This window comes from Camelina sativa, chromosome 19, assembly GCF_030686135.1.
Source record: "Camelina sativa cultivar CO46 ecotype springtype chromosome 19, ASM3068613v1".
In the NCBI taxonomy this organism is placed as follows: Eukaryota; Viridiplantae; Streptophyta; class Magnoliopsida; order Brassicales; family Brassicaceae; genus Camelina; species Camelina sativa.
In genome coordinates this window covers 24394479-24420095 of record NC_141898.1, presented here as the reverse complement: position 1 = coordinate 24420095, position 25617 = coordinate 24394479, and the positions used below count along the sequence as shown (strand labels likewise).

The 25617-nt window shown below is 34.5% G+C and overlaps 4 protein-coding genes and 1 pseudogene across 4 annotated transcripts; 2 read left to right on the top strand and 3 right to left on the bottom strand.

Annotated features, from left to right (window-relative positions):
* LOC147920957 (uncharacterized) lies at positions 1 to 2801 on the top strand. The gene is made up of 7 exons (XM_087501308.1): positions 1 to 29; positions 109 to 1133; positions 1191 to 1360; positions 1595 to 1729; positions 1818 to 1985; positions 2174 to 2436; positions 2522 to 2801. The coding sequence occupies exons 1-7, from the start codon at positions 1 to 3 to the stop codon at positions 2799 to 2801; spliced, it is 2070 nt and encodes a 689-aa protein (XP_087357434.1).
* Positions 2802 to 6253: 3452 nt separating this feature from the next.
* LOC104767191 (zinc-finger homeodomain protein 6) lies at positions 6254 to 7811 on the top strand. Its single transcript, XM_087502409.1, has one exon. It carries the CDS (start codon positions 6844 to 6846, stop codon positions 7630 to 7632), a length of 789 nt encoding a protein of 262 aa, XP_087358535.1. The 5' UTR covers positions 6254 to 6843; the 3' UTR covers positions 7633 to 7811.
* LOC104767192 (uncharacterized) lies at positions 7657 to 8544 on the bottom strand (annotated as a pseudogene).
* Positions 8545 to 9485: 941 nt separating this feature from the next.
* LOC104767190 (uncharacterized) lies at positions 9486 to 12689 on the bottom strand. Its single transcript, XM_010491235.3, has 8 exons — positions 12193 to 12689; positions 12013 to 12108; positions 11783 to 11893; positions 11390 to 11699; positions 11090 to 11180; positions 10662 to 10995; positions 10398 to 10546; positions 9486 to 10133 (listed from the first exon to the last, which is right to left on the bottom strand). The coding sequence occupies exons 1-8, from the start codon at positions 12466 to 12468 to the stop codon at positions 9614 to 9616; spliced, it is 1887 nt and encodes a 628-aa protein (XP_010489537.1). The 5' UTR covers positions 12469 to 12689; the 3' UTR covers positions 9486 to 9613.
* Positions 12690 to 14118: 1429 nt separating this feature from the next.
* LOC147920956 (protein RADIALIS-like 4) lies at positions 14119 to 14646 on the bottom strand. Its single transcript, XM_087500577.1, has one exon. The coding sequence runs from the start codon at positions 14546 to 14548 to the stop codon at positions 14300 to 14302; it is 249 nt and encodes an 82-aa protein (XP_087356703.1). The 5' UTR covers positions 14549 to 14646; the 3' UTR covers positions 14119 to 14299.
* Positions 14647 to 25617: the final 10971 nt, after the last annotated feature.

Below are 25617 nucleotides of genomic sequence, written 5' to 3'. Positions count from 1 at the left end.
ATGGACAAATCTTGGGTCTGGCTTCCAAGGTATGAACTTGTCTTTTTCTTTCTGTTATATGTTTTTCCTTTTCTAAGAATTAACCTTTGAAATATTTTTCACTTGAAGGGCCAGCCTTGAGTTTCAGACAGGGGCAACTAATTTTTTGTATCAATCAACACTGAGATTGAGTAATCCTAGTGACATGTTCTGTCCCTGTATAGATTGCCGCAATATGTGCCATCAGCCGATAGCTATAGTGTTGGATCATCTAGTGATTAGGGGTATGGATCAGAAATACAAGAGAAATTCATGTTGGAGTAAGCATGGGGATATTAGGACTAATAAATCAGCTGAAGATCCGAAAGCTGACTTTGATGCTTATGACTTGATTAGGACAGCTTTCTTTGATGGTGATTCACATCCGACGAGCTATTTTGTAGATCAGGCAGATGTTGTTGATGGTGGTAGTAAAGAAGAGTCTGAGTTTAGGAAGAAGCTCGATGATGCTGAAACTCCACTATACTCCAACTGTCCCAACTACACGAAGGTGTCTGCAATTATGGGGTTTTACCGCCTCAAAGTGAAGAGTGGAATGTCAGAGAACTATTTTGATCAGCTTCTGACGATGATTCATGATATGCTTCCCACAGATAATGTTCTCCCGCAATCAACATATGGGATTAAGAAGTTCTTGAATATGTTTGGCTTCAGATATGATATGATTCATGCATGCAAGAACGATTGTATTCTATACCGGAAGGAATACGAGGCTATGGAAAGCTGTCCAATGTGTAGTGTTTCAAGATGGGAGAGGGATAAGAAAACTGGTGAGGAGAAAAAGAGGATACCAGCCAAGGTATTAAGATATTTTCCAATCAAAGACAGATTGAGACGGCTATTTAGATCCAAAAGGACGGCTGAAGAGGTTCGTTGGCATTTAAACAATAATAGTTCAGATGGTGCAATAAGGCATTCAGTGGACTCTTTAACGTGGGCCAATGTGACTGATAAATGGCCAGAGTTTTCAGCTGAACCAAGAAACCTCCGCCTTGGTATCTCTACAGATGAGATGAGTCCTTTCTGCCTTCAGAACAGCACATACAACACATGGCCAGTGTTATTAGTAAACTATAACATGCATCCAACTTTGTGTATGAAAGCAGAGAATATAATGTTGAGTCTGTTGATCCCATGACCTACATCACCAGGCAACAACATTGACGTCTATCTAGCTCCATTGATAGATGACCTAAAGGAATTGTGGAATGAAGGACTTGTGGTTTACGATTCATTTATGAAGGAGAATTTTACACTTAAAGCAATGTTGTTGTGGAGTATCACTGATTATCCTGCTTTGGGAACATTATTTGGGTGTAAGGTGAAAGGCAAACAGGCGTGCAATGTGTGGAAAGGATACACCTTTTAGGTGGTTCAAATTCAGTCGGAAGCATGTTTATTTGGGAAACAGAAAAAGACTTAGACCTGGGCATCCTTTTAGAAGAAGAAAAAATGGTTTGACAACACTGTGGAGGAAAGGAGTGCAAGTAGGATTCAAAGTGGAGTAGAAATTTTTAATATACTCAAGGATTTGAAAAATGAGTTTGGAAAACAGTTTGGGGAAAAAAGCAAAAAGAAACGAAAACGAGTATCTGAAGATGAGGTGCCTTTGGACGAAGAAAACGATGAAGACAATGATAATTGGAGGTGGAAGAAACGGTCCATTCTATTCGGGTTACCTTATTGGAAGGTAACTTTTTAGTAGATTTCAATAACTTACTACTTGCATATTCTTTTTGAAATTGACTTTTTGACTTGGTCTTTATCTTCTATGTTAGGATATGCCGGTTCGTCACAATATTGATGTGATGCATGTTGAGAAGAATGTGTCTGATGTTATATTGTCTATTCTTATGAAATCTATTAAGTCAAAAGATGGTTTGAAAGCAAGGAAAGACTTGGAAGATATGGGGATCCGTACACATTCAGAACAAAGGGAAGAGAAAGTACTTACCTCCAGCTTCTTTTTGGCTGTCCAAAGAAGAAAGAAAAATATTTTGTAAGAGGTTAAGTTCATTCAGAGGACCTGATGGATATTGTGCGAATATCACCAATTGTGTTTCTGTGGATCCTCCACTAATTAGTGGATTGAAGTCTCACGATCATCACGTACTTCTGCAAAACCTGTTACCAGTTGTTTTGCGAGGCTTGTTACCAAATGGACCAAGGATTGCAGTTACTAGATTGTGCAGCTTCTTTTAACAGATTGTGTCAACGAGTTATTGATCCTGAGAAGCTTATAACATTGGAGGCTGAGTGTGTAGAGACATTATGCCAGCTAGAGAGATATTTTCCTCCCTCTCTATTCGATATTATGTTCCACCTTCCCATACATCTAGCAAAAGAGGCATGTTTGGGTGGACCTGTCCACTTTCGTTGGATGTATCCATTTGAAAGGTACTCAAAAGTTTTCATTTGCCTTTGTGTGTATTTGTTGTGTTCTATACAATTAGTAACTAACATATTTATGCTTAACATGTAGGTACATGAAAACATTAAAGTCGTATGTAAAGAACTATGCAAGGCCAGAAGCGTGTATGGTTGAAGAATATTTGGCTGGAGAATGTATTGCTTTCTGCATGGAGTTCCTTCAGAATTATGTAATATTTCAAGAAACAACAAATCGTAATGAAGATGTTGAGTCCTCTGAAGGTCGTCCATTAAATAAGGCTGCCCAAGTTGTTCTTACTGACAAAGAGCGAGACATAGCCCATCGATATGTTTTAATGAACATGGAAATGATGAATCCATATGTTGAGTAAGTTTATCCCTTTCACGAAACTTATAAATTTTTATTTTGCCATCATTACTGTGTATAAACTAACTTATTGTGTTTTTCTTTAAGCATGCATTTGGAAGAATTACAAGCTACTGATCGTAGATGTATTTTGAGCTGTGTGGTTGGATTTTGATTTACTAGTTTATGCATTTAGAACATTGTAAACTTTGATTTCAATTATTCGATGTTCAGGATTTTTAAGGTTTAACCTTTTTATATTTAAATACAAATTAATCAAAAATCAGTTAAATTGACGACATAAAAATAACATAATACGAATGCTATTTTAAAAAAAAATATAACATTAAATAACGCTATTAATTAAAATAAAATAATAAAACCAAATTGCTATTATTAAAAGGAATATAGCACGTGAACAAACGCTATTTTATATTACCAAAAGATAGCATACCGTAAAGCGCTATGTAATATGCCAGATCTATTATTGCGGGCGATGATAGAACGTTTACAAAAACGCTATAATAATGTTCGATAGCGTTTTCCCGATGTTAAGAATACACAATTTTTTTGTAGTGTACATATCCAAATAAAAAATGGGGCAAAGAGAAAACGCTAGGTCAATAATTCAAACAGTTATCGGTTGTGATCTCTAATGTAAAAAGTTAAAAAAAAATATAGAAAATAAAAATCATTTAAATATCTTTTCTTATTGTAAAGGAAAAAAAATATTTTCATCAATTTGGCAAATAAATTAATACTCACATTTTTAAAACATATGCAACTATCTTTTTTATTACTTATTTTTAACATTCATTTTATTAATCAAAATAATAATTAGGTTGTAATCCAATTTTATTGGTTAGGAATCAAATCCGTCGGGTTAAATTAAGTATTGTTAAACAAAACAAAAAAGGCAGTTAGAGATGGCAATGATTGAATTAAAACCAATGGTCAAATAATAATTATGATGATTGATAACAAATGATTAAATAGTAAAAAAAAATACTAAAATAGTATTATAAAAAGATAATTGTTTATTTTTTCTCACTAAGATTTTTTTTTTTTTTTTTTTGGTAAAATTCTCACTAAGATAATTGTTCTTAGTGGGGTTTGAATCTTTTAAATGATACTTGGCTGCTAGGTGACTGAAATTGTTCAGGTAAGAGAACTCATTCATCTACGTATTTAGCTACTAATAATTTTTTCCATCAACTAAATTTAAAACACACGGGGCAATAAGATACAACTGTTGTACTACTACTTGACTGGTAAGAAAGAAAAAAACTAACGTAAGAACCGGAAGAGTCTTGTAACTCTTGTATGTACGGTTCGGCGAATGAACAATCATTGAATCCTCCTTTTTTCGTTTAACCTCTTAAATGCTTCTTTCAACAACATATTCAGTTCTCTCGTGTTACCCGCTTGTTTTAACTATTAGTCAGATTAGTAATCACATGAGCACTTAAGTTTCCAACCGCTCTTAATTAAGTCACCAGTCCAATTTATGTGGTATATATAATTATACATATGCATATATCTTGGTTTTACATTTATATGTTATATAACTTATATGTCATGAGAACATCATTCGCCTTATTTCTTTCTTTTTCGTTTTGATGTTTATACTGACTTTTTCTCACTTTTACATAGAGATTCGTCGCCTCCTCCAAGTCTTTTCTATGTCTCTCAGTGTAGCAAAGTTTTCTGAACCCTATCCAGCTATGCGGCTAGCCCCTAGGTCGCATTCTCATACACGAAACCAGCCAAAACAATGTCATTTACTCCGTATTTTTAATGCGCTTTAATACACCAAAAATTTCTGTTTCACAGTTCAAGAATTCCTGTTTTGCCTTAACCCGCTGATTTTTAAGGGTTTGGTAGAAAATATTTTTTTGCTACCCATGAGGTGATTGTATTGTACAATTAATATTAATTTCGAATCAATATTGGTTTCAAAGTTGAAATTAGAATATCGATGAGAATTTTGGTTCTTGCTATTAAAAATAGTAAGATATAATAAACTTAAAAAATTGTAAAAATATAGTCAACTAGAATTAAACCACACCATGCATTCCTGTCTCTTAATTTTAAAAAGAAAATTAATAGGTTAATTAATTTGATAGATCAGTTTTATTAAAGTTATAATGGAATCATGTCTTCAAATAAATGGTATATTATCATACTTTTTTTTTGAAAGGGATTAATCACCGATATATTTGTGATCTTTATATTCTTCAAAGTTAAAATAAGAATATCTATTATAAATAGGGGAATTTCAAAAATACCTCTTTTAGAATACCTTTTTTTTTTCAAAAATACCTTTTCTTTTAAACTTTACCAAAAAAACTACTAAAAATTTGCAATTTTCAAAATTTGTGTGTAAACTTATAAATATATGCATAAATTACCTTTTTATGTGTGTAATTTTTTATATATATTTTATAAATACAGTATAAATACCTTTAAAAACCTTTTAAAAACTGTTTAAAAATCTTTTAAAAACCTTATAAACCTTTTAAAAATCTTGTAAAAACCTTTTAAAATGTTTTAAAACTTTATAAATATTAGGATTGAGTCTAGAGGTAGTAGTTATTATCTAGAAGTACCTTGTGAACCATATAAAACTTCATAATTTTTCATATTTAAAAAAAAGATATTTTTGAAAAAAAGTCTACCAAAAGGTGTATTTCTCAATTCTCATTATAAATTCGCTTCCATTCGTATAAATATAAAAATAAATATAAAAAGTTGAAAAGTTTGACTCCACTAAGTCGCGTTAACCTGCGTAGTAGAGATTGATTATGAATCGGATTTTCTCCATGAAAAAAAAAGTTAAAAATTATAAAAAATAGAATCCACTAAAAGCAAATAGCAACATGCATTTAAAAAAAAATCGAGTTCTTGCTTCTTATTTTTTAAAAGAAATTTGTTAGGATAATTAATTTGATAAAGAGAGTTTATTTTTTATACGTTTCTATAGTATTTAATTTATAAATACACATACATGTAAGCAAGTATTTCAGAACATAAAAAGTATCCGAAATTCTAGATTGAAGTATTTCATTTGCCACTTATGATTATCTAAGTTATATGACAAATCGAATTTTTGTTATGACTTTTTTTGTTTGGTTATACTTATGACTTATGTGAATGTGAAACATACCATAGTATATACACGAACATTTTGACTGCACTCTTTGTTCAGCACGGATCACACTAATCCTACGTATTTTACTCTAAGCCACATTAATCTCATCAACCATACTACTAATCGAGAGTGTTATGAGACATTCGAGTTAATTAACACAAGATGATATCAGTAGCTAACATCTTTTTCTTTTATTAACAAAAATAATTTATGAGAGTATTACGACCAATGTGCGGACACTGTATGATAGAGAAACAACGTGGCACTGTCTGCTAACAAGTCCACATCTTACTTTCTCTCTCCATCTCTTGTTTGATAGTGGACTTGGTTATTATTGGCACAGACCAAACCCACTTGCTTTCCCAATCTCTTCCTTAGATTTTTTTTTTGCTTTCTCTCTTGGAAATTGATGGGCAATAGGAAACACAATTCTCTCTCTCTCTCTCTAGAAAAACCAAACACATCATCTCTCTCCTCATGTCTTTCTTTTCTCTCTCCTTTCCTCTCTCCATTAGTAAAGACCTAAACTTTATCTTCTTTTCTTGCTGGGTTTAATCTCTTCTTAAATGAGGGTTAGATCAAATTCACCTTTAATTTAATTGCTTGTAGACTTGAGATTAGTCTAGTGTAGGTTTTGGTGGGCTATCACTAAGACTAAGACAAAGTCAAAGTCAAAAAAAAAAAAAAAAGGTTTGAAACTTTGGAAGAGATAGATATTTTATCATCTCCATTCTCTCTAATAGGTAGCTTATGAAGCTAAAGCTATATATGATGACTTCTTTAATCAAAATAGCTTAGGGTTTTGAAGAGAGAGATAAGAGAAGAAATTTATAATCTTTGTTTAAGAAAAAGGTTATATAAAAAAAAGATTAGGGTTTTTTTTTTCTTTTTCAAGAAGCTTCAAGATCAAAGAGACATGGAGGTCAGAGAGAAGAAAGATGAGAAAATAGAGATGGTAAGAAGTAAACCATCAGTTCTAGATCATCATCGTCTTCCTCCGTACGCTTACCCCCAAACCGCCGACAAAGATAAACCCACCACCAAAAGAAACGGGTCGGACCCGGATCCGGATCTTGATACCAACCCCATTTCTATAGCTCCTGCTCCAAGGTCATACGCTAGGCCTCAAACTACTTCCCCGGGGAAGGCGAGGTATAGAGAATGCCAAAAGAACCACGCGGCCAGCTCCGGCGGACACGTGGTGGACGGTTGCGGCGAGTTTATGTCTTCCGGGGAAGAGGGTACGGCTGCGTCTCTTCTTTGTGCAGCTTGTGACTGTCACCGGAGTTTCCATAGAAAAGAGATCGACGGTTTGTTTGTTGTCAATTTCAATAGCTTTGGCCATTCTCAAAGGCCACTTGTTGGCCGCCACGTGTCTCCGATTATGATGAGCTTCGGTGGCGGAGGAGGTGGTGGTGGTCCGGCGGAGTCATCGACGGAGGATCTAAACAAGTTTCATCAATCTTTTAGTGGTAATGGAGTGGATCAGTTTCATCAGTTTCAGCCCAAGAAACGGTTTAGGACAAAGTTTAATGAAGAACAAAAGGATAAGATGATGGAGTTTGCTGAGAAGATTGGTTGGAGAATGACAAAGCAAGAAGACGATGAAGTGAATCGGTTTTGTCGTGAGATTAATGTGAAAAGACAAGTGTTTAAAGTTTGGATGCACAACAATAAACAATCAGCAAAGAAGAAGGATTTGTAAGAGTTTTTATATATAAACATACTATTTTTACTTCTTTTTGTTCAACGTTCCTTAACTTTAAGATTATGTTTCTACATTTTGAAAAGGAGATTGGATTTAGTAGGTTCAGAATTGTTGTATCTCTCTGGCGACTTGAAAAGCCTTCTTCTTTACGGTTTCATAAGAAGCGTATTTTATGACTTGTCTTCTATATAGTCAACCGAATCAACCATTGCTTTTGCTGTTTTGTCTTTGCCGTACTACATTGCATGTTCTGCTTTTATCAGCTGCCATGTCTTTCGCACTCACTGACTTCTCTTTGGCTCCTTCATATGCTTCACCTGTCTTGTTCGTTGCCACCCTGATCACATCGCCAGTCTTGTCGTAAGCTGTATCTTTTGCATTGCCTTGTAGGCGAAGTCTTTGGCCTCACCAGCTTTCACATAACCAGAATCCCTTGCCTTGTGCGAAATGTCATAAGCAGATCCCACCTTATCATAGGCCATGTCCTTGGCATTGCCTGCCATCTCATAAGCTGTCTTTAGCGTTGTCAGCTTTCTCGTAAGCCACGTCCTTGGCATTGCCTGATTTTTCCGAGACAGTATCATATTCCTTTGCATCCCCCGCTTTTCCATAGGCCGTGTCTTTTTGCAATGCATGCCTTCTTTAATGCCAATGCCCTTTACATTGCCCTCCTTCTCATAGGCCATGTCCTTTGTATCACCGGCCGGCCTTATCATAACTAGAGTCTATCACACTCAGCGCACTTTCGTAAGCAGATCCTACCTTATCATATGTTAAATCCTTCACGTGTCCCGCCTTCTCATAAGCCACGTCCTTGGCACTGCTCACCTTCTCATAGGTGATATCCTTTGCATTGCGTGCATTATTGCATATCCCGCTTTCTAATTCTCGTAGGCGATGTCCTTTACATCACCGTATCAGCCTTGAGAGAAGCGAAATCTTTTGCATATTGTGCCTTATTCTCGGCAAAATCCTTGGCAGTTGGCACAACCTGCATTGTGTTTTATCATAAACTTATTTTTCCGCGACTCTGGCTGCTTTACCTGCATCCATCTTTTTTCTTTTGGAAAATTCATACTTCCTCTTTCTTGCTACCAAATCCACTACGTACAAAAAGAGTAACCCCTCAACTCAATGTCACCTATAATAACGCCCAAAAATACGTGCCTATATATCCAATGTAGTCAACGAATCTAAAGATTCTAGAAAAGAAAACAAAAAACCAAGAAGACACTACTTACTTATGAATTATGATTAAAATGAGAAAGTGTAGACCAAAATAGAATCAACGTGATGGGTGGTACGTAAGCGACTGATTTAAGCCAGAAGTGGGTGTAACCAATTTACTCACGTCGTGGTTTTCTCGGAGACCCAACCAGCCCATGAACCAGACTTCTCCTGCGGCGTCGTCTCATTCCTTTTCCAAAAGACCCTCTGTCACGTCAGCACCACCACAACAACCAGCGACACCAATGTCGTACTTCTCTCCATCATCTCTTTTAACGAGTGATTACGGACGGATCAAACTAATTCTTTTTTTTTCCCTTGTTTAAATGTTTTGATTCTAGTTCCAATGTCCTTGGAAGTTTATACTTGTTAGTTTATAAAGAGAAGAGACGCTCGAGTCCAAGACCAGTGGTCTTTCCGAGAAGCGGTTACTGTTCTCCACGTGTTTTGACGAGGTTACGTGGCTACAAACTACAAAGGATGCGGTTTTGTTGTGGGTACGTGTCCTATTAAACGGCTGGTCTTGTTCCCCTCGTAGACCATACTTTGGAAAAAGTAATACAACGAGTAGAGAGAGAGAGAAAAAAAGAGAGATAGCTCAGAAACCCTTGTTTCTGAAGCGGTTTGCATAATCGGGCTGGTAAGCCGAAATTTATAACTGCACCACAATTCTAGCTAACCGAAATAGAACCGGTCACTCAAACAGTGTTCACTATTTCATTTTTATATAGAATCAATTCAAAAGTCAAAACTATGGAAACGATTGGCCGCCTTCAGTCGCAAGTCTGATTCTCTGGTGATGTTCTTCAATTTTATAATCCACAATTTCTTCAAATAGTTGGGAATCCAAGACGCAGTCCTTTCGTCCGTACACCGCAGCTTGAACTCCAGCAACAAGCTTAGCAATCTCACGACCAGAGAAACCTTCCATCTTTTTTGCAGCTTCTCTGATCACTTGGTCGGTTAGGTCTCCTTCAACGGTGATCTTCTGTGACTTCTTCTTGAAAAAGCTGCTCCATTTAAGGTTTGACTCTTTGTCTTCACCAGATAGGTACTTGTTGAGATAGAGCTTGAGGAGCTTGAAGCGCTCTTCTTCACCAGGGAGAGGAAACTCGATAACTTCGTCAATCCTGTCTGTGACTGCACTATCAAGATCACCGGGTCTGTTTGTAGCCAGGACAAGAACTATGTCCCGTGACTGATCACCGGTTCGAAATAGTAACGCGTTCAGAGCGCTGCGCTGGGCCTCGCTCATGTACGTACTGTTACGTCTGCAATAGAAGATGAACTATTAAGAAAACAAACCCTGGAGATACTGTACGAAGTAACAAAATGAGCTTTAGTAATCGGTGGGACAATCCACAGATTATTCTCAGACTATACTACATTCTGCCTTGCGTTGGTAAAAAGTTTGCAATCCAAGTAAGAGATATATTGGTTCAAAGTCCAAACTATATTATATATATTATAGAATTCTAGTAGATGAGAAGCACTAGAATATCAAAAGGCTATAGGAAAGAGGTGAAGCATCTTACTCGCATAGGAAAGCATCGGCCTCATCGATGAAAAGCAGTAAGCCTTTGTTTGATTTCTTAGCCCAATCAAATATCTGATGGATTTTTGTTACAGCCTGTGCACCAAGAGGAGCAACATCTCCTCCTGTCATCATAGCATAATCAAGACCCTGCAGCACAATATAATCAAAACAGGTGTAAAAGCAAGGCATGAATTTGGTCAATCCATAGTAGATTCATAATATGTGGTTCAAGTTCGCAGTTGCATAAAGAAAACAAACTCACCGACTTCCGAGCAATCTCCCTCGCCACCATAGTTTTACCAGTACCTGGAGGCCCATAAAACATCATGTTGCGGAATGGGGCTTGATGGGACTTGGTATTTGCTGTGGCTCTAGCAAGACGCTCAATTCTCTTCTTCAAGGAATGATGGAGAATTACATTCTCAAGGGGCTTTTCTCCTTCTGCAGATGCTGCTGCTCCTGCAGCTGTACTAATTTTGTTCTTAAACTGAGACACTGAGCTTGCCCATGGAAATCTACCCATGGAAGATTCTCTGATAAGTGATGGCTGCCCAAGAATCCTGTTGATATAACCCCAGGTAACCCTAGCACCCTCTCTGTTATCATAAGAGAACAGTTAAGCTTCTTAATTCACAGCTACATAAACTTTTAAAATGAGATATAAATATTGCAAAATTAGGAGATGCATACCGAGTTGTGTAAACCCCAGCAGCTAATGCTGTAACTCCTCCAACAGTCATAATCAGTTTATTTCGATCAGTTAATAACGTCCTGACTCCCCCTGACAAGTTCAATATAGAAGGAAATGAATATGAAGCCACAATTTTCAATAGCAATATATTCGCAGCATAAAACTTTTGAAAGCGAGAATTAAACAACATCAGCAGGTGGATGTCTTCTAAAATATTCCTCGGAAGGTTAATTAGTTTCAGAACAATCTAGAGAGAACCAAAGCATAACAGGATGGAACAATGCTTATAAGGTCTATACCTTCAATGTGACTGAAGGTTGTGTTGATTGCTGCAAGCCATTTTTCCCTTTCACCATTGATCTTATCCAGAAGCATTCTCCTATTCTGCTCCTCAGTAAGTTTAGCTTCATGAGCTCGGCCTTCAGCCTCAGCCATGGCTTTGACGCGAATTGTTTCTCGCTCAAGTTCAGCTCTCTCTTTCTCAGTCTGGCGCTGCTGTGCTTGAATCTGTTCTTCCGTGGAAATTCTTGCTTTCTCCTTCCGTATAGAAGACTCTTCTTGCATCTTAACCAATTCACCATTATGCCTTCTCTGAGCTTCATGATCTGTCTGCAAAATTTCCATTTCAAGGACAGACACACAACAGGGATCCCTAAAAACTGTTAAACATAGTTTCTTTCTAAAAAAAGTACCTGCTGTCGCTTCCTTGCCAACTCATCCTCATATCGAAGCATTTGCGCTTTCGCTTGTGCCTGTTGCTGCACTAGATTCCTCTGCTCCTCAGCTAGCTTCCGCTGTCTTTCCTGCCCCATTCAAATCCCCCATAAAAAACAATCATATTTATCACTTCCCAGCTTCCAATGAAATAACAAAGACATCAAAAAGACAGTTGAATGAATTCACAAGGAGAAGGTTTACTCACAATGTCCTTGTGAGCTTGAATAGCTTCATTATGTTCTTTCTCAGCCGCTAATTCAGCTAATCGAGTCTTCTCCTGCTTTCGCATTAGATCAAACACCTGGTGAACACAAAAGAACATCATGTAAGCAACGTCTCAACACACAACAAAGAACGACGAGGTATCTAGAGATTCAATCATCACCTGTTTGGAATGAGGAGAGCTGTTGATTTCGCGAAGAGCTTTAGCACCTCTTTCCAAAGACTCAGGATCGAAACCAGATCCTTTAGGCTCATCGGAGTCCGATTTAGAATTCGTCGATGAAGACTTGTGATCGGTTGGAGATTCTTCTGCCGGAGGTGAAGAAGAGAAGAAAGGAAAGCGAAATCGCGAGTCAGCGTAGGCGCGGTTCTGTGACATCGACATGGAAGTGAACGCAGCAGCTATCGCCGCCGCGGAACATAGTCTAGAAGCAGCCATTTGGAGTACACGACTAGAAGCAGCTTCCTAAACCCCAATCAAGAAACGAAGAAGAATCTTTCTAAAATTCAAACATTTCGAAATGAGAAATGGTGCTTCCAAGGATTACTATAGAAATGGTTGTGGACAGTCGTCGGAAAAGTTTCTCCGGCAGGCAAGACCATAAACCCCACGGTGGCTAGGTTATGATGAGTCTTTATGATTTATTTGTGAGCTGTCACAGACTCGAATCAAGCTATGGGCTAACTTTTAAATTTGAGCCCATCTTTAGCCCCTTGTTTAAAGCCCAGTTTTCATATTAGATCTTTTCGGAGGCACATAGTTTAAAGCCCAGTTTTCATATTAGATCTTTTCGGAGGCACATGGTTTAAACTTTGAATTTTGATTTAAGTATATGTTTTCGTAAACCCCACAGAGCCTAGCCTAGCTAGAAAATCAGAAAATCAGAAATTAAACAGAGATTAATAATTGAAAATTAATTTTAAAGTTATTTTATTAAATTAATAATAAAACAAAAATATATGTATAATTATATTTATATTAAAAAAGAAAATATTAAATAAAATAGAAAACTACAATACTGTGTTTAAAATTACGGTAAACACATAAAAACGTAACAAAAACATTTCATGATTTTCATTTAAAGTTTGTACATTAGTTATTGTAAAACATCATAAACTCTTAATTTAAATGTCTAAATAACAATATATATATATATATATATATATATATATATATATATATTTAGCTCCAAAAATAATAGGTATACACAAAATTAAGCGGGAAGTAATAGGATTAGACGGATTATAATCAAATTATATAGATATAATCAGATAATCGATGCTAGGCGAGGATTAGTTATTAATCGAGACGGAGAGGATGGGCCTAGCAATTTTACGGGACCACGGAGATTTTTAAAACAGTATATTTATATCAGTCTAAGTTATGGTTTGGATTTTTAATTTATAGGAATAACTTGATTTATCTTTGTTTCTTTCTATTATAAATTTATAATCATTGTTTATGTAATAGTTTTATAAAATGAATATTATTGTTTATGTTGTTGTTACTCCTTTATATTGCGATAACTCTTTATAATATTTCTATATGTGTAAACTGGTTATTATATAAATTAATAAAATAGATGTTACAAAAATTATACATAAACACAGACGTACGAATTTCGAAAGCATCGTTAGTACTGTGTTTCATTTGAGCATTTCGAGTTTTTGTCCATAATTTTTCTATTTACAAAACATAGACTACAAATATTTGAGTTATTATAAGGAATTCTATTGTCTTTTTAAAAAAAATATATATTATTTTTTAAATGAAAAAGACATGTGAATAATATATATACTGAAAATGAAACAAATTTTGTAGTCTAACAATTTATTTGCTTGTGAAAATAGAAATTTTGAAATGTTAAATGTAAAAAAGTTCCCGCTCAAAATCGTCTTCATATTTTGAAACAATCCATGATCTTCTCCTCTTCCATTTACCATCAATCATTTTTTAATATTGTTCGATCAGATAATGCCCAAGAGATTTCGGAATTAAGCTGAAAGCTAAGGTGCCAAATATGGCGTGTTGGCTGGTTAGTATGCTCAATACATTAAACTGAGAGTATGATCCGAGACTGTTACTATATGAACTCAAATTGACTAAAATATATAAATAATGGTGGAATTGAGAGAGATTATTACATAGTATTGAAAACCAAACAGAAATTAAACGAAGCCAATAAAAGCAATACATCGAATTCTTAATTAGTTCTTCATAGATTCTCTCAAATGTCCTCTTCTTGATTTAAGTCATGTTATTAATGGCTTCAATTAGTGTTACGGTACCTAGGTTGTGGATAGCGTCCAGACTCAATGTCATTCACATCCCTGATTAGCAATTCGTAATGTCGCTTTACCTCCTCAGCTGATTTCCCACCAACTGCTCTTGCAACGTTTTGCCAGCGGTCAGGAGTGTCTTGGTCATATGTAGCCAACGCCATTTCGAATTGCTTGTCCTGTTTAGGTGTCCATGAAGAGTTAGAGCTTCGGGAAGTGCTGATTGAATTGGAAGCCATTAGTGAAAATGTGGATCAAAAATGAGGAATTGAGAATAAGGTTGGTTGTTGTATTGATGATGAGTTGAGATGATTTGAATTGGTTAAATTTTGAGAGTGTGGAGCTCCTTATATGTAGGAGGGGAAAAGCAATATGTGGGGTTATAAGCCAGTTGGAAGAATATATACTTCGAAATGAGAGATTTTTAGAATGACCATTCTTTTAGCAACCACATAAAATTTTAGTGAAGGGACAAAAGTTTTGATATGATGATCATCATGATTAGAGTCTAGTCCCTTAAAAGGACATAATAAAGGTTTAATAGTTTAGTGGAATGAGATTCTCTTGACTATTGCTATAAGGAAATTATGAGGCTTCCTTTTTCTTGCTAGTGTCCTAAAAGTTTACCAATAACTATTGGACCCTCCCTTACCCCTTTCAGCATTTTTGGATCTTATCATCATTAGTGTCGACTTAACCCCCTATCGTATCTGATACTATTCATAAAGCATGTGCTTATAAGCATTTTGTCTAATAATATTTTTTGAACATTTTCTCTTGTGCGATTTAGAGATATAATATCTATAGGATTCCTATTTGCATTGTTTGATTAGCAGTTTAATTTTATGTCTTTTCTACGATGGACTGTGACACAAGAAGCGAATCTTGCCATTCTTGGTCCCAAGATCTTTGAGCAACTTCAGGTAATATTCTTTTTTCTTTCTTTTTATGAAATGTAAATATCAGCAAAACTGTGAGCTAGTACATAATATGGTTTTACAAAAGAGCTTTACCATATTGAAATGAGACCTTAACCAAAAAAAACATGGGATCATATGGGTGTTTATATATGAGTGAGTACGTAGTTTAACATCTACGTCGTCCTATTTGCCCGATGCTTTATATATAGCTCTAGTAGGTTTAAGTGAATTGTTAAGCTTGTGTTTTATATTTCTTGCAATTTTTCCTCCATCACACAAGATGAAAAATTGAGCAAGAAAAATAAAAATATTAACTAAGTTCATGTTTGCACTGATAGATGTCTTTTCGATCTGGTTGTAGCTCTAAGTCTTTATTCATCTCTCTTCCATCACCGGAGTGTGACAAAAAGAGAAGCATGCCAATATTGGTCTCGAGATCATTGAGCAAGTTCAGGTAATCATACATTTACTGGTTTATATTGAGCATCTCTAGGAAAACAAAAAAAGGACCATGATTTTGTGAATATTAAACCCTGTTTATGTCTGGTGCCTTTAGCTAGTAGCTGTACGTCAGAACATGATTCTAATTATTAGACAATAAGACAAAATCTCATACGACACACAGTACTAATTAAAGAAGATGTACTTTGGCATAATCAGAGGTTTTAGCCCTCAAAAACATTTTCATTCGTGGGTGCCACGGAATAACATTCTTTGACAATGATAGGTCCATTTATTATTTTTTTTTTAAAAAAAATCAAGATGGTTTACTCACTAACCTAACCATTTTTTTCTTTCTTTTTGTGCAGCCTCTTCTCTTCTAAACCTTGTGTAAAAATCTCTTATCTCTTGGGATTTTGTTCTTGCTTACCTAGAGATGGGAAAAGCTAGCTAGCAGCAGCACATTTGTATAAAGAATATTCAGGTGTTCATGTCTTCTTTTTAATTTTCACCTTTGAACATGGTTAGAGAATATATCGGACTAATTCTCCAAATCTTGGGATCTTATCTTCGAGAGATCTTCTGCGCCTTTCTTACGCTTCTTGTGCTTATTTGTTCAAAACATTTTTTCGATCCTCAGATTCTTCGACTACCGAGAGGGTGAGAAGTTATGGAACTTTCTTCGTACATAAAATTTGTATACAAAAAATGTGTTTACCTCTCTAGCTAACTTTGCGTGGTAGGTAGATTCCCCTACTTTCATGTTGTGTTTTATTTGTAGCCATTTTTTCAATCGTGGTTGTTATTACTTATTATGAAAAAAACAAAGTACAATTAATTACATTAGGAAAACAAAAATGGACTGTATATTGTACATAATAAGTTAAAGCATATAAACAAAAAAATCATTTGACGAGAATCTAAAACCGTACGTCCTACAAGGCTACAATGCAGCCATGCTTCATCTTATAGTCCAATATTTTAAGTGGTTTGTAAGCTTTGAAACTTTTATTTATTTTGTTGAATACAAAATTTTTAGAATTAATATTTTACATGATAAGTTGAAATATCATGAACCATAACTGAGATATTATGAAAAGGGAAATAAGGATCACTGAAAGTCTAATTTAGATTACAAAATGGGATACATAAAATTATAAATTTATATATTTGAAATTGAAACCTAAATTATTAGGATTGTAAATTTGCAATCACAACAATAAAATTAATTACAAAAAGTAAGAGTAACAAACAGAAAGCTAATAGTTAGTTATGAAACTTACTGAAAGGAAGACGTTTATAGAATTTAATAAAAATTGTAAATTCAACAATGACAATTTCAAAAAAAAAATAATAATAATAAAAAAATCAAATTGGCTATCTTGCAATATTTTTCTTTGACTAAAAGTATTAAGATTGTAGTTATAGCTTTACAATAACAAAAATGAACTATAAAGTGTACGAATAACAAACATATAGCTAATGACATGCAGCTGCATCAGTTACATTGAGTCTTGAATGGGTTTGGCATCAACTTCCGTGGAGCACCGACAGCATAAGCGAGTAGTCCAAACATCAGCTAATAGTTTTTGCAAAAGTTATTCGAAGCTTACAGATGGAAGTGGCAGTCCTGATGCGGTGGGTTCCCTGAGTGCTAAGAGCCTAAGAGAACTTTGAAATTTCTCGATTCCATTTTTTGAAGAAGACTGCTGAACACATCATTTGAGAAATTATTATTATTTGAGATCACAAACACACTAACAACTTGATTGGGATGAAGAGCGAATGGTCCACAGCCATGAGAAGAATGTCCCTCATCATCATTTTAGCTCTCTCATGTATGTTCCCTGACTCTATATATCAAATCAGAGATACTACTAATGATTACATAACATATACGATTAAAGGAAAGTGTCTTTAGTCAAGTGGTTACCGCACCACCTCTGCTATCGATCCTACCGGAGTTCCACTCTACTAAGTCGCGTTACCCCACGTTGTAGAAATTGATTATGAATCGAGACTTGTCGATTCAACGATCACAAGATAAAGAAGAGAAAAAGGTGTTAAAAAGAAGGTTTTATATATAGGACCTTCGAGAAGAAAAGTGAATAGGAGTTAGTAGTAATTTTCTTAGCTCCTCTGGAAAATCGTTCAGCTGTTCTTCTCTCCCAAGAAAAAAAGAAAAAAAAAAGAGTGGCACACTTTCACTAGCAAGAACCTTACCCTCAACAGCTAATTTGATATTGTGATAAAGAACATATGGACTAAACTTATGAGGAATTGGGTAATGAGTTTTTAAAACTTATGTAGTGTTGGATATAGATTTCACCCTACCTTAACAAGCCTCCTCTCAGCCCAACTAGCAAATGGTCAACGGAGCTTCTAAAACAGTTGACCAACCAAATAGAACGAGTTGGGCCGGCGACACACCTAGAAGGCCTGTTAGGACGCTCAGCCAATTTCAACGACGGCCCGACCACGATTAACCGCCGCCAAAGCAATGAAGTGGTACCACATGGATCTCAAGACAAGAAGATGATACGTACTGTCAACTATAAATAGAGGAAGGCCCCGAGTGAGCAGAGACAGAAGTTAACTGGAGTAAGAGTAAGGATATTATCTGATTCTAATTTAAGTTCTTAAGTTGTATTAGCGAGTATACGGTTCTGTAACTAGCCGTCTGGCTTTTAGTAACATTACTGTAATCTTGCTGATCCTTGATAAACTCAAGAAAAAGTTCTTCGTTTAGTCCCATTTATTACTTGTTCCTTAGTTCGACGAGCTCTAGATCAACATGTGGGATTGCGAAATCATCAATATCATATGGAATAAACTTATGAGTTTCTAAAAATCCTAAAAATACAAGAATCTCAGTCTTATGATTACGTTCAAACTAGCTGGTACAAACGAGAAGAAAAATAGGTGCTAGCATTCAAATGTTATTTACTTATTTTAGGACTAAAGAGAAACTTCTTACAATTCTGTTCATAATGACATTTACTCCCACAAAAAATGGCTACCTTAGCAAATAATATAAGAATACCCGGTCTGAGTTATCCCTAAAACCCGAATTGTTAAATATTCGGATAGAATTAGGAAAACCAATGTTTTTAAAACCGGACCGGAGAGTAAACTAGAAGTCTTTCGGGTCACTGGATCAACCGGTCGAACCGGTCCGACCAGGAGTCAATCAAATAATGTATATTTTAATTATATGAACATAATTTTAACCTTTTTTTATCTTTTTCTTACAAAATATATCAACAATACATTACTAATTTACGTACCTTTCAATTAATAAAACATAAATTAGTAACTGAAGAATGTATTATGTATATATAAATAATAGAAAATCTTCACTGAAAACAAACAGCAACATAAGCAACATGACATGAACCAAACAAAAAAAGGTATGAACCACGTATGATAGATAAACTTTTTGTCCCACATCGACCACGAGCTAAGTAAATTACATGATTAATTTGATATAAGCAGTTCAGATTTTTTTGGGCTGTAAAGGCCCGTGTCGTAGTGTAAAAATTGATTTTTTTATTGACCCGACCCATCGGTTTAACCCCGGATTTTTGGGTTTTAGTGGGTCTTCCCAGTTTTATCCGAGTATTTAACAATTCGGGTTTTAGGGGTAACTCGGATAGGACTGTAAGCTGGTTCATGGGTTAACCAGTCCGACCGGCCGGTCCGATCTAGGTTTAAAAACACTGGTGTTCGGGTATTCTTATATTATTTGCTAAGGTAGCCATTTTTTGTGGGAGTAAATGTCATTCTTTGATTGACCCGTGGTACGATTGGTTCAACCAGTTAACCCAATAATCCGAAAGACTTCCGGTTCACTCTTCGGTCTGGTTTAAAAACATCGCCGAACACAAATGTATACGTACGTACCTCACTGGATCTAACACTTCGAATATAAGGTGTATAGTGGCGTAGTAGTCGAAATCAAAGATTCTTAGACTTTTTGAGCTAAAATAGTTTCTTATATATATATATATGGTCCAATTACATAAACAAAAATCATGTTTTTGTTTACTTTGAATTGACAATGTAAGACAAAGCATTTGGAAGAAAATACACTATATGAAAAGATTTCAATAACTTATTTTGTCAACCAATATTATTGTTTTATTTTATTTTATAATTCATATTTTTTTTTTTTAATTGGCTAAAAATTTTCATTGTAAATTAGGATATCGATAGTGTAAAGTTGTAAATTTTGATTATGGAACTAGTGTTTAAAATAAGATTTATTACATATAATGACAATGAATATGAATGCTGTCTAAGAAAATAATTACAAAGATTCTTTGGATGATTTAATCTTCATTAAAACTATTATCAGATGAGTTTTTTTTTTCTCTGTAATATGTTAACTTTTAGTTTTATGTGGAAATCTATTTTATGTGACGGAGACTAAAGAGTTTAGGATTTTGAGTTTATATTTTACTTTTGTGTAGCATTCGATATTTAATTTTGTAAAAAAATCATGCATTACCATTTACCAAAATATGCGTCCAATAAATAAAAGACCCATATTTTAACCCAAAAGAAAAAAAATCTACGAAATAACATTCTCTAAAATCACTATGACATTTCAATAAAAGATAAAATATTAACTAATACTACTAAACTACCATATTATTATTTTCTCAATTAAATATTGTCTTTTTTATCGGATGTCCCCGAAGGGACACTCAATTATAAATATTGTCATCCATAATTCACTCTTTGAATTTTGTATTGTGATCAACTTTTTACTATATCGACCTCGTCATGTGCCACTCGTACTGGCTATTGGTTGTTGCTGTTGACTCTGTCTATAGCCTTCATGGACCAAATTCGCTCTGATAAAGTAAAGTTTATTTTATTTTATTTGAACAGATTCCAATCTTTACATGATCCCTTTGAAAAGATTAACATTCGATGTTGTGAAGATGCTCCCTCGTACTCATATGCCCACGTAAATTATTAAACATGTAATTTCATATATGGAAAAAACAACAATTATTGTTTATATAAAAAATGTAATTAGTTTACGTTATCTCTAGTTTTAAATTCAAATCTTGATATAGAGATTATCAAAACAGATTAGAACATTGCATTTAGTTTTCTTAGAAAAAAACTCAAAAAAACAAATTTTTGTTCACTTTCCATACAATACTAATTAATTAAAATTTTAAAATGTATTATGTATGCAAACTTTTTTTCTTTCAAATATCTATTTTAAATATACAACATACTGATCATAATATACAACCTAGCTACTGGTTTTGCTAGTATTATCATTGTGTCATTGGCCAACATAAAGTATGTAGAGTTTGGGTATTTGGATTTTCGATACCAAAATAAATTGTATTGAATTAGTAAAATAAGATCTTAGGCTTGACCAAAAATATATGTCATGGGAAAAAAATTATGCATTATAACTTAACTTATTTTTTCCTGACTTAAAAGCCCTAGGAATCAAACACATGTTCACATGGAACTAGTTGTGGAGTGTGGCAACACTAAGTTAATCAACTTTTTCATGCAAAGGAATTTGCATTAGTTTATTGCATATCTGGTCCAGAATCCCATTTATTCTATACTTTTTATACTTTTTAAAAAAAATATAATCTTATTCAATTTGTCTCGTAAGAGAATAGAACACACGGATTCGTCCGGATAGAAGGATATTTTATTTGGTGCCTATTTAAAGAAGTAAAAGTTGATATTGAAGTTTATAGCATCGCGTTTTATTTGGTGTTAGTGATATATTAGAAGTCGATTTAATCTGATAGTATGCGATAAAAGAAAAAACAAAGCTGCCAATCGTTTTAACTTTTACTAAAATGAAGAAAAAATATTTCTTCCTGTTAGAATATTTAATCAAAAATTAAGAACATTTTTCAGTGATAGATAGTCAAATTTATTTTTTAGGAGTCTTTTCATGTGCTATTATAATCTTAAATCATTTTAAATATTCCAGTTTTATAGTTACCCACAACAAAAAAATCACAATGTTTTTGTTGCAAACTAGATCGTCATTCCAACGATGTAAATGTATTTGATTACTCGCATGAGTTCGTTTTTGATATCATTTTTGATTAGTGGCGGATGCATAAATAATTTTTATCGGGGTCATTCAAGATAAAACTGTAAATTTCGAGAGAGTACATGGGTTATAGAGAGTCATTTTGGGTGGACTTGCCAACTTTAATTTGCTGCCAATTCTTTATTGTTCTTTTTGGCTAAAGACATATATAATTATCTAACATTAATATTATTATTGAGTATGCGTCTGTCCCTGGTTGTAACATCTTGACCGCCACCATCTGTGGAATCCTAACCCCGTCCGAAGGTTTGAGGAACTTGTGACCATTTAGTTATTCATTTCAATATTTTATTTTGTTGCATTTCTTATAAATTTTGACTAAAACCTAAGAAGTGTTGTTATGTTTCCTTTAGTCACACGATGAGAAGTTGAGAACTAACAAGGTTAGATTTGGATCAGAAAAGAATCTTTAATTGTAGGGGTTCTTCACACGCACTGTTGAGTGTTGTCTAGACTGGGCTTGACTTCATATTTGCATTGGAGCCCAAAATTGAAGCTTGTTTGTGTAGTCCTGTCCAGTGTCCACAAGTTATTGCCTTTCGTTTTGATTGTTCATTACCCTAGAATGTTGTTGATACACTCTAAGGTATCACAAGTTACTATAATTTTTTTTTTAAATGTCCGCATTAATGGATCATGTCGATTGTTTAAAAAAAAATAGAACACATCACCCAGTGTTCAACTACACCTTGTGATAAGATCCAAATATCTCTAAAGAAACAACACAAGCTAGTATTTTCACTATATGATAATTATGCCGGTGAAATTGAAGATAAAGAGCAAAGAACTATTCTAGTCAAGTCTCTTACTAGATTTTTTTAAAAAAACTGCCGAATAGAAACAAAATAATTGTCGACTACAAGAAAAAAACGAATGCGAAGAGTGAAGCTTTTTTTTTTGTTCAAAGAAAAAAGATAAGCTATCATCATAAAATAAGCTATATTAACAAATTGTAAGTCTTGTTGTTTCCTTAGCTTCGTGACTCGTAGTAATTAGACCTTGTTGTTGGTTGGTTGGTTTCCACTTGTTTTCTTTACTTTTGCTCTTCCTCTTTCTTGATTTGCACTAAACTTGGAACATAAGAGCTAGAGCAACACAATTGTGGTTCTTATTGTTATCATATCGAAAAGCATACATGCGTGCGGTTTTTGTTGTGGTTTTGGTTTGGATCCATCTGGTTTGTCCTAAATATGGGTTCTAAACCACAAACCTAGCGGTGTGCTCCCTGGTCACAGTAAAAGACTTTAGCTATCTCTACTTGTTTAAGAAAATTACGTATGTCCTTTATTGATGGCTCAACGAATTCGTCCTTGAGTATTCCATGAAGATTAAACCTCATTGAAAAATGTCTATAACAACCCATCATTATTGTAAGAAAAAATCTGTTTGTGTATCAAACTTTTCAGTCGACATAGGAAACGACATTATTTTAAGATTTTTCTCTTTGGCATCAACAGTTATAATGCCTCGTAATTTATTAAACAAAAATATTTTAGTATGAAAAAAAAATCATTATTGCATCTAATGTTACCAAGTCGTTTCAATTTGGTCAAACTAATTATATCGAAAAGTAATGAATGTATACGACATGTATTACTATTAACAGTAACTAGCTAACTATTTTACAATGGAAACTCATAATAACTCAAATCCAAAAAAAAAAGATCATTGTGCAGTGACCATCTACAGTGTAGTTAAATTATATAGAGGTAAAAGAATGTTTTGAAATTTGGAAGTGGGTAAAGTTGAAAACTTTGATATATATTATTGGGATATTTATGGATTTAGGGCTTTATTGTGCCAAATCTTTTAAATTATGAACTATAGTCCATACTCTCAGATTTAAGTATTTTTGGACTAAAGAAAAAATTAGTTTTGCCTCTATCTTCTTCTTCTTCGTTTTCTTCACCGAACAACAACAACTTTTCTTCCGCCGATCAAATCCTTCGCTTCCCCTCCCTATCAAAACTATGGCTTCTCACCTTCCCATCAGCACCATCTCTATTACGTTTAACACCAATTATTTAGCTTCTAAAACATAATCTCTCTCAACCAAAACTATAATTTAATAGATTTAATTTAATTTTGTTTTGAGTGAAGAAATATAAACCCTAAGAGGATACTATCTTGTGAACCCAAGGGATCTAATCACAAATAATGATCAAATAAAAAATTCCGATCATCTTTAAATCATCTCATTGACCTGGATTTCATTATCATCAGCTCATCGCCATCTCGTTCACTCATCGGCGAAATCGCTGGTCAAAAAAAAAATCATTTTCCTTTTTTGAGGAGAGTAAAAACGTCTTTCTATCCAACTATAAATGCTCATTTCTATAATCACGCACAGAAGTTCCTGATTCAATAAGAATCTGGAAAATGATGTCTTATTCAGTAATTAATCCATGTATTATTACTTTAGTGAATAGAGAGGGACATATAAGAATATGAGTGGGTAAATGGTATAGGAACACTCTCTGATCAAAAGCAATGGTCTCCTACCTTCCAATCACTATCTTCAAACCCATTGTTTTTTCTTTATATTTTATTTTGTTGCATTTCTTATAGTTAGAGAGTTCTTCACACGCATTGTCGAGTATTGACTAGACTGGGCTTGACTTCATGTTTTGTTTGCATTGGATGTATGGCCCAACATCGTAGCTTGTTTGTGTAGTCCACAGTTACTTCATTTGTTTTGATTCTCGATGCCGTTGAATGTCGATACACATACACTTACGGTATTACTATGAGTATATAACTTTTGATTGTGTTCATTAATGACATCGTGTCGATTGATATTAAAAATTCGAACATTATCACATTGTGTTCAACGACACCTTGTGATAAGCTCCAAATCAAGCTCAAAAGAAATAAGACAAGAGTTTTTTTTTTTTGCTAAATGAAATAACACAACAGTTATCAAATTAAAGTGATCAAAATCTGTTAATTAAGACGATGAAATTAAATTTAAGGGCAGAAGAGCTAATTTCTAGCCATGTCAATGACTACTCTTGAAAGAAATAGAAACAAATAATTATTGACTACTCTTGTTTAAAGGATAAAGGATAATGCAAAAAGAAAAGGGATTAATAAAAAAAAAGCTATGTTTATAAATTGCAAGTCTTGTTGTTTCCTTCTTGACTCGTACTGTTTAAGATCTTCTTGTTGTTGGTTCGGTTCCACTTCTTCGCTTTCCTATTGCTCTTCCTCTTCCTTAATTTGCACTAAACTTGGAACATAAGAACTAGTGGACACAATTTTTTTGTTTTGTTTTTTTTTTAGCTAAGCGAGTAAATATCATATAAAATAAAAAAGGTTTGGTTTTATATGTTGGTTACCTAACATTTGGTTCCTTGGCAAAAAAAGAAATAAAAAACAAGGGAGCAAATTAGAATTTCAGCTTTCTTAGACCATTTCTTCATCTGATCCAAAGACCCATAAGATTCCTGAATTTCCGTCGATGTTGTTTCGCATGGATAGTGTTGATGATCACTCGATCAATAGTCTTGAAAATCGTAGCTGGTGGTATGACTTGAAGATTGTGTAAAACGTTGTTTCTCTGCTTCCAAATAGCAACACCGTCGTTTGAGAAGCAAGTTTCCGTAGGATGGATGGCGATGAAGATGTGCTGAGTTTGATCCAGGAGAGCAGGCTGTCCCAGTCCCTAAACTGAACCGGAGCTAGGCGCAATCTGGTCTGCACTAAATTCCAGAGGGTGACGCTGAAACTACATGTGAGGAGGAGATGGTCCCTTGTCTCTGCATTCGCTACGCAAATACAACAGAGGGGGGAAACCTGCAGACCCCATGAGTTCAATCTTGATCGGGTAGGTAGCCTA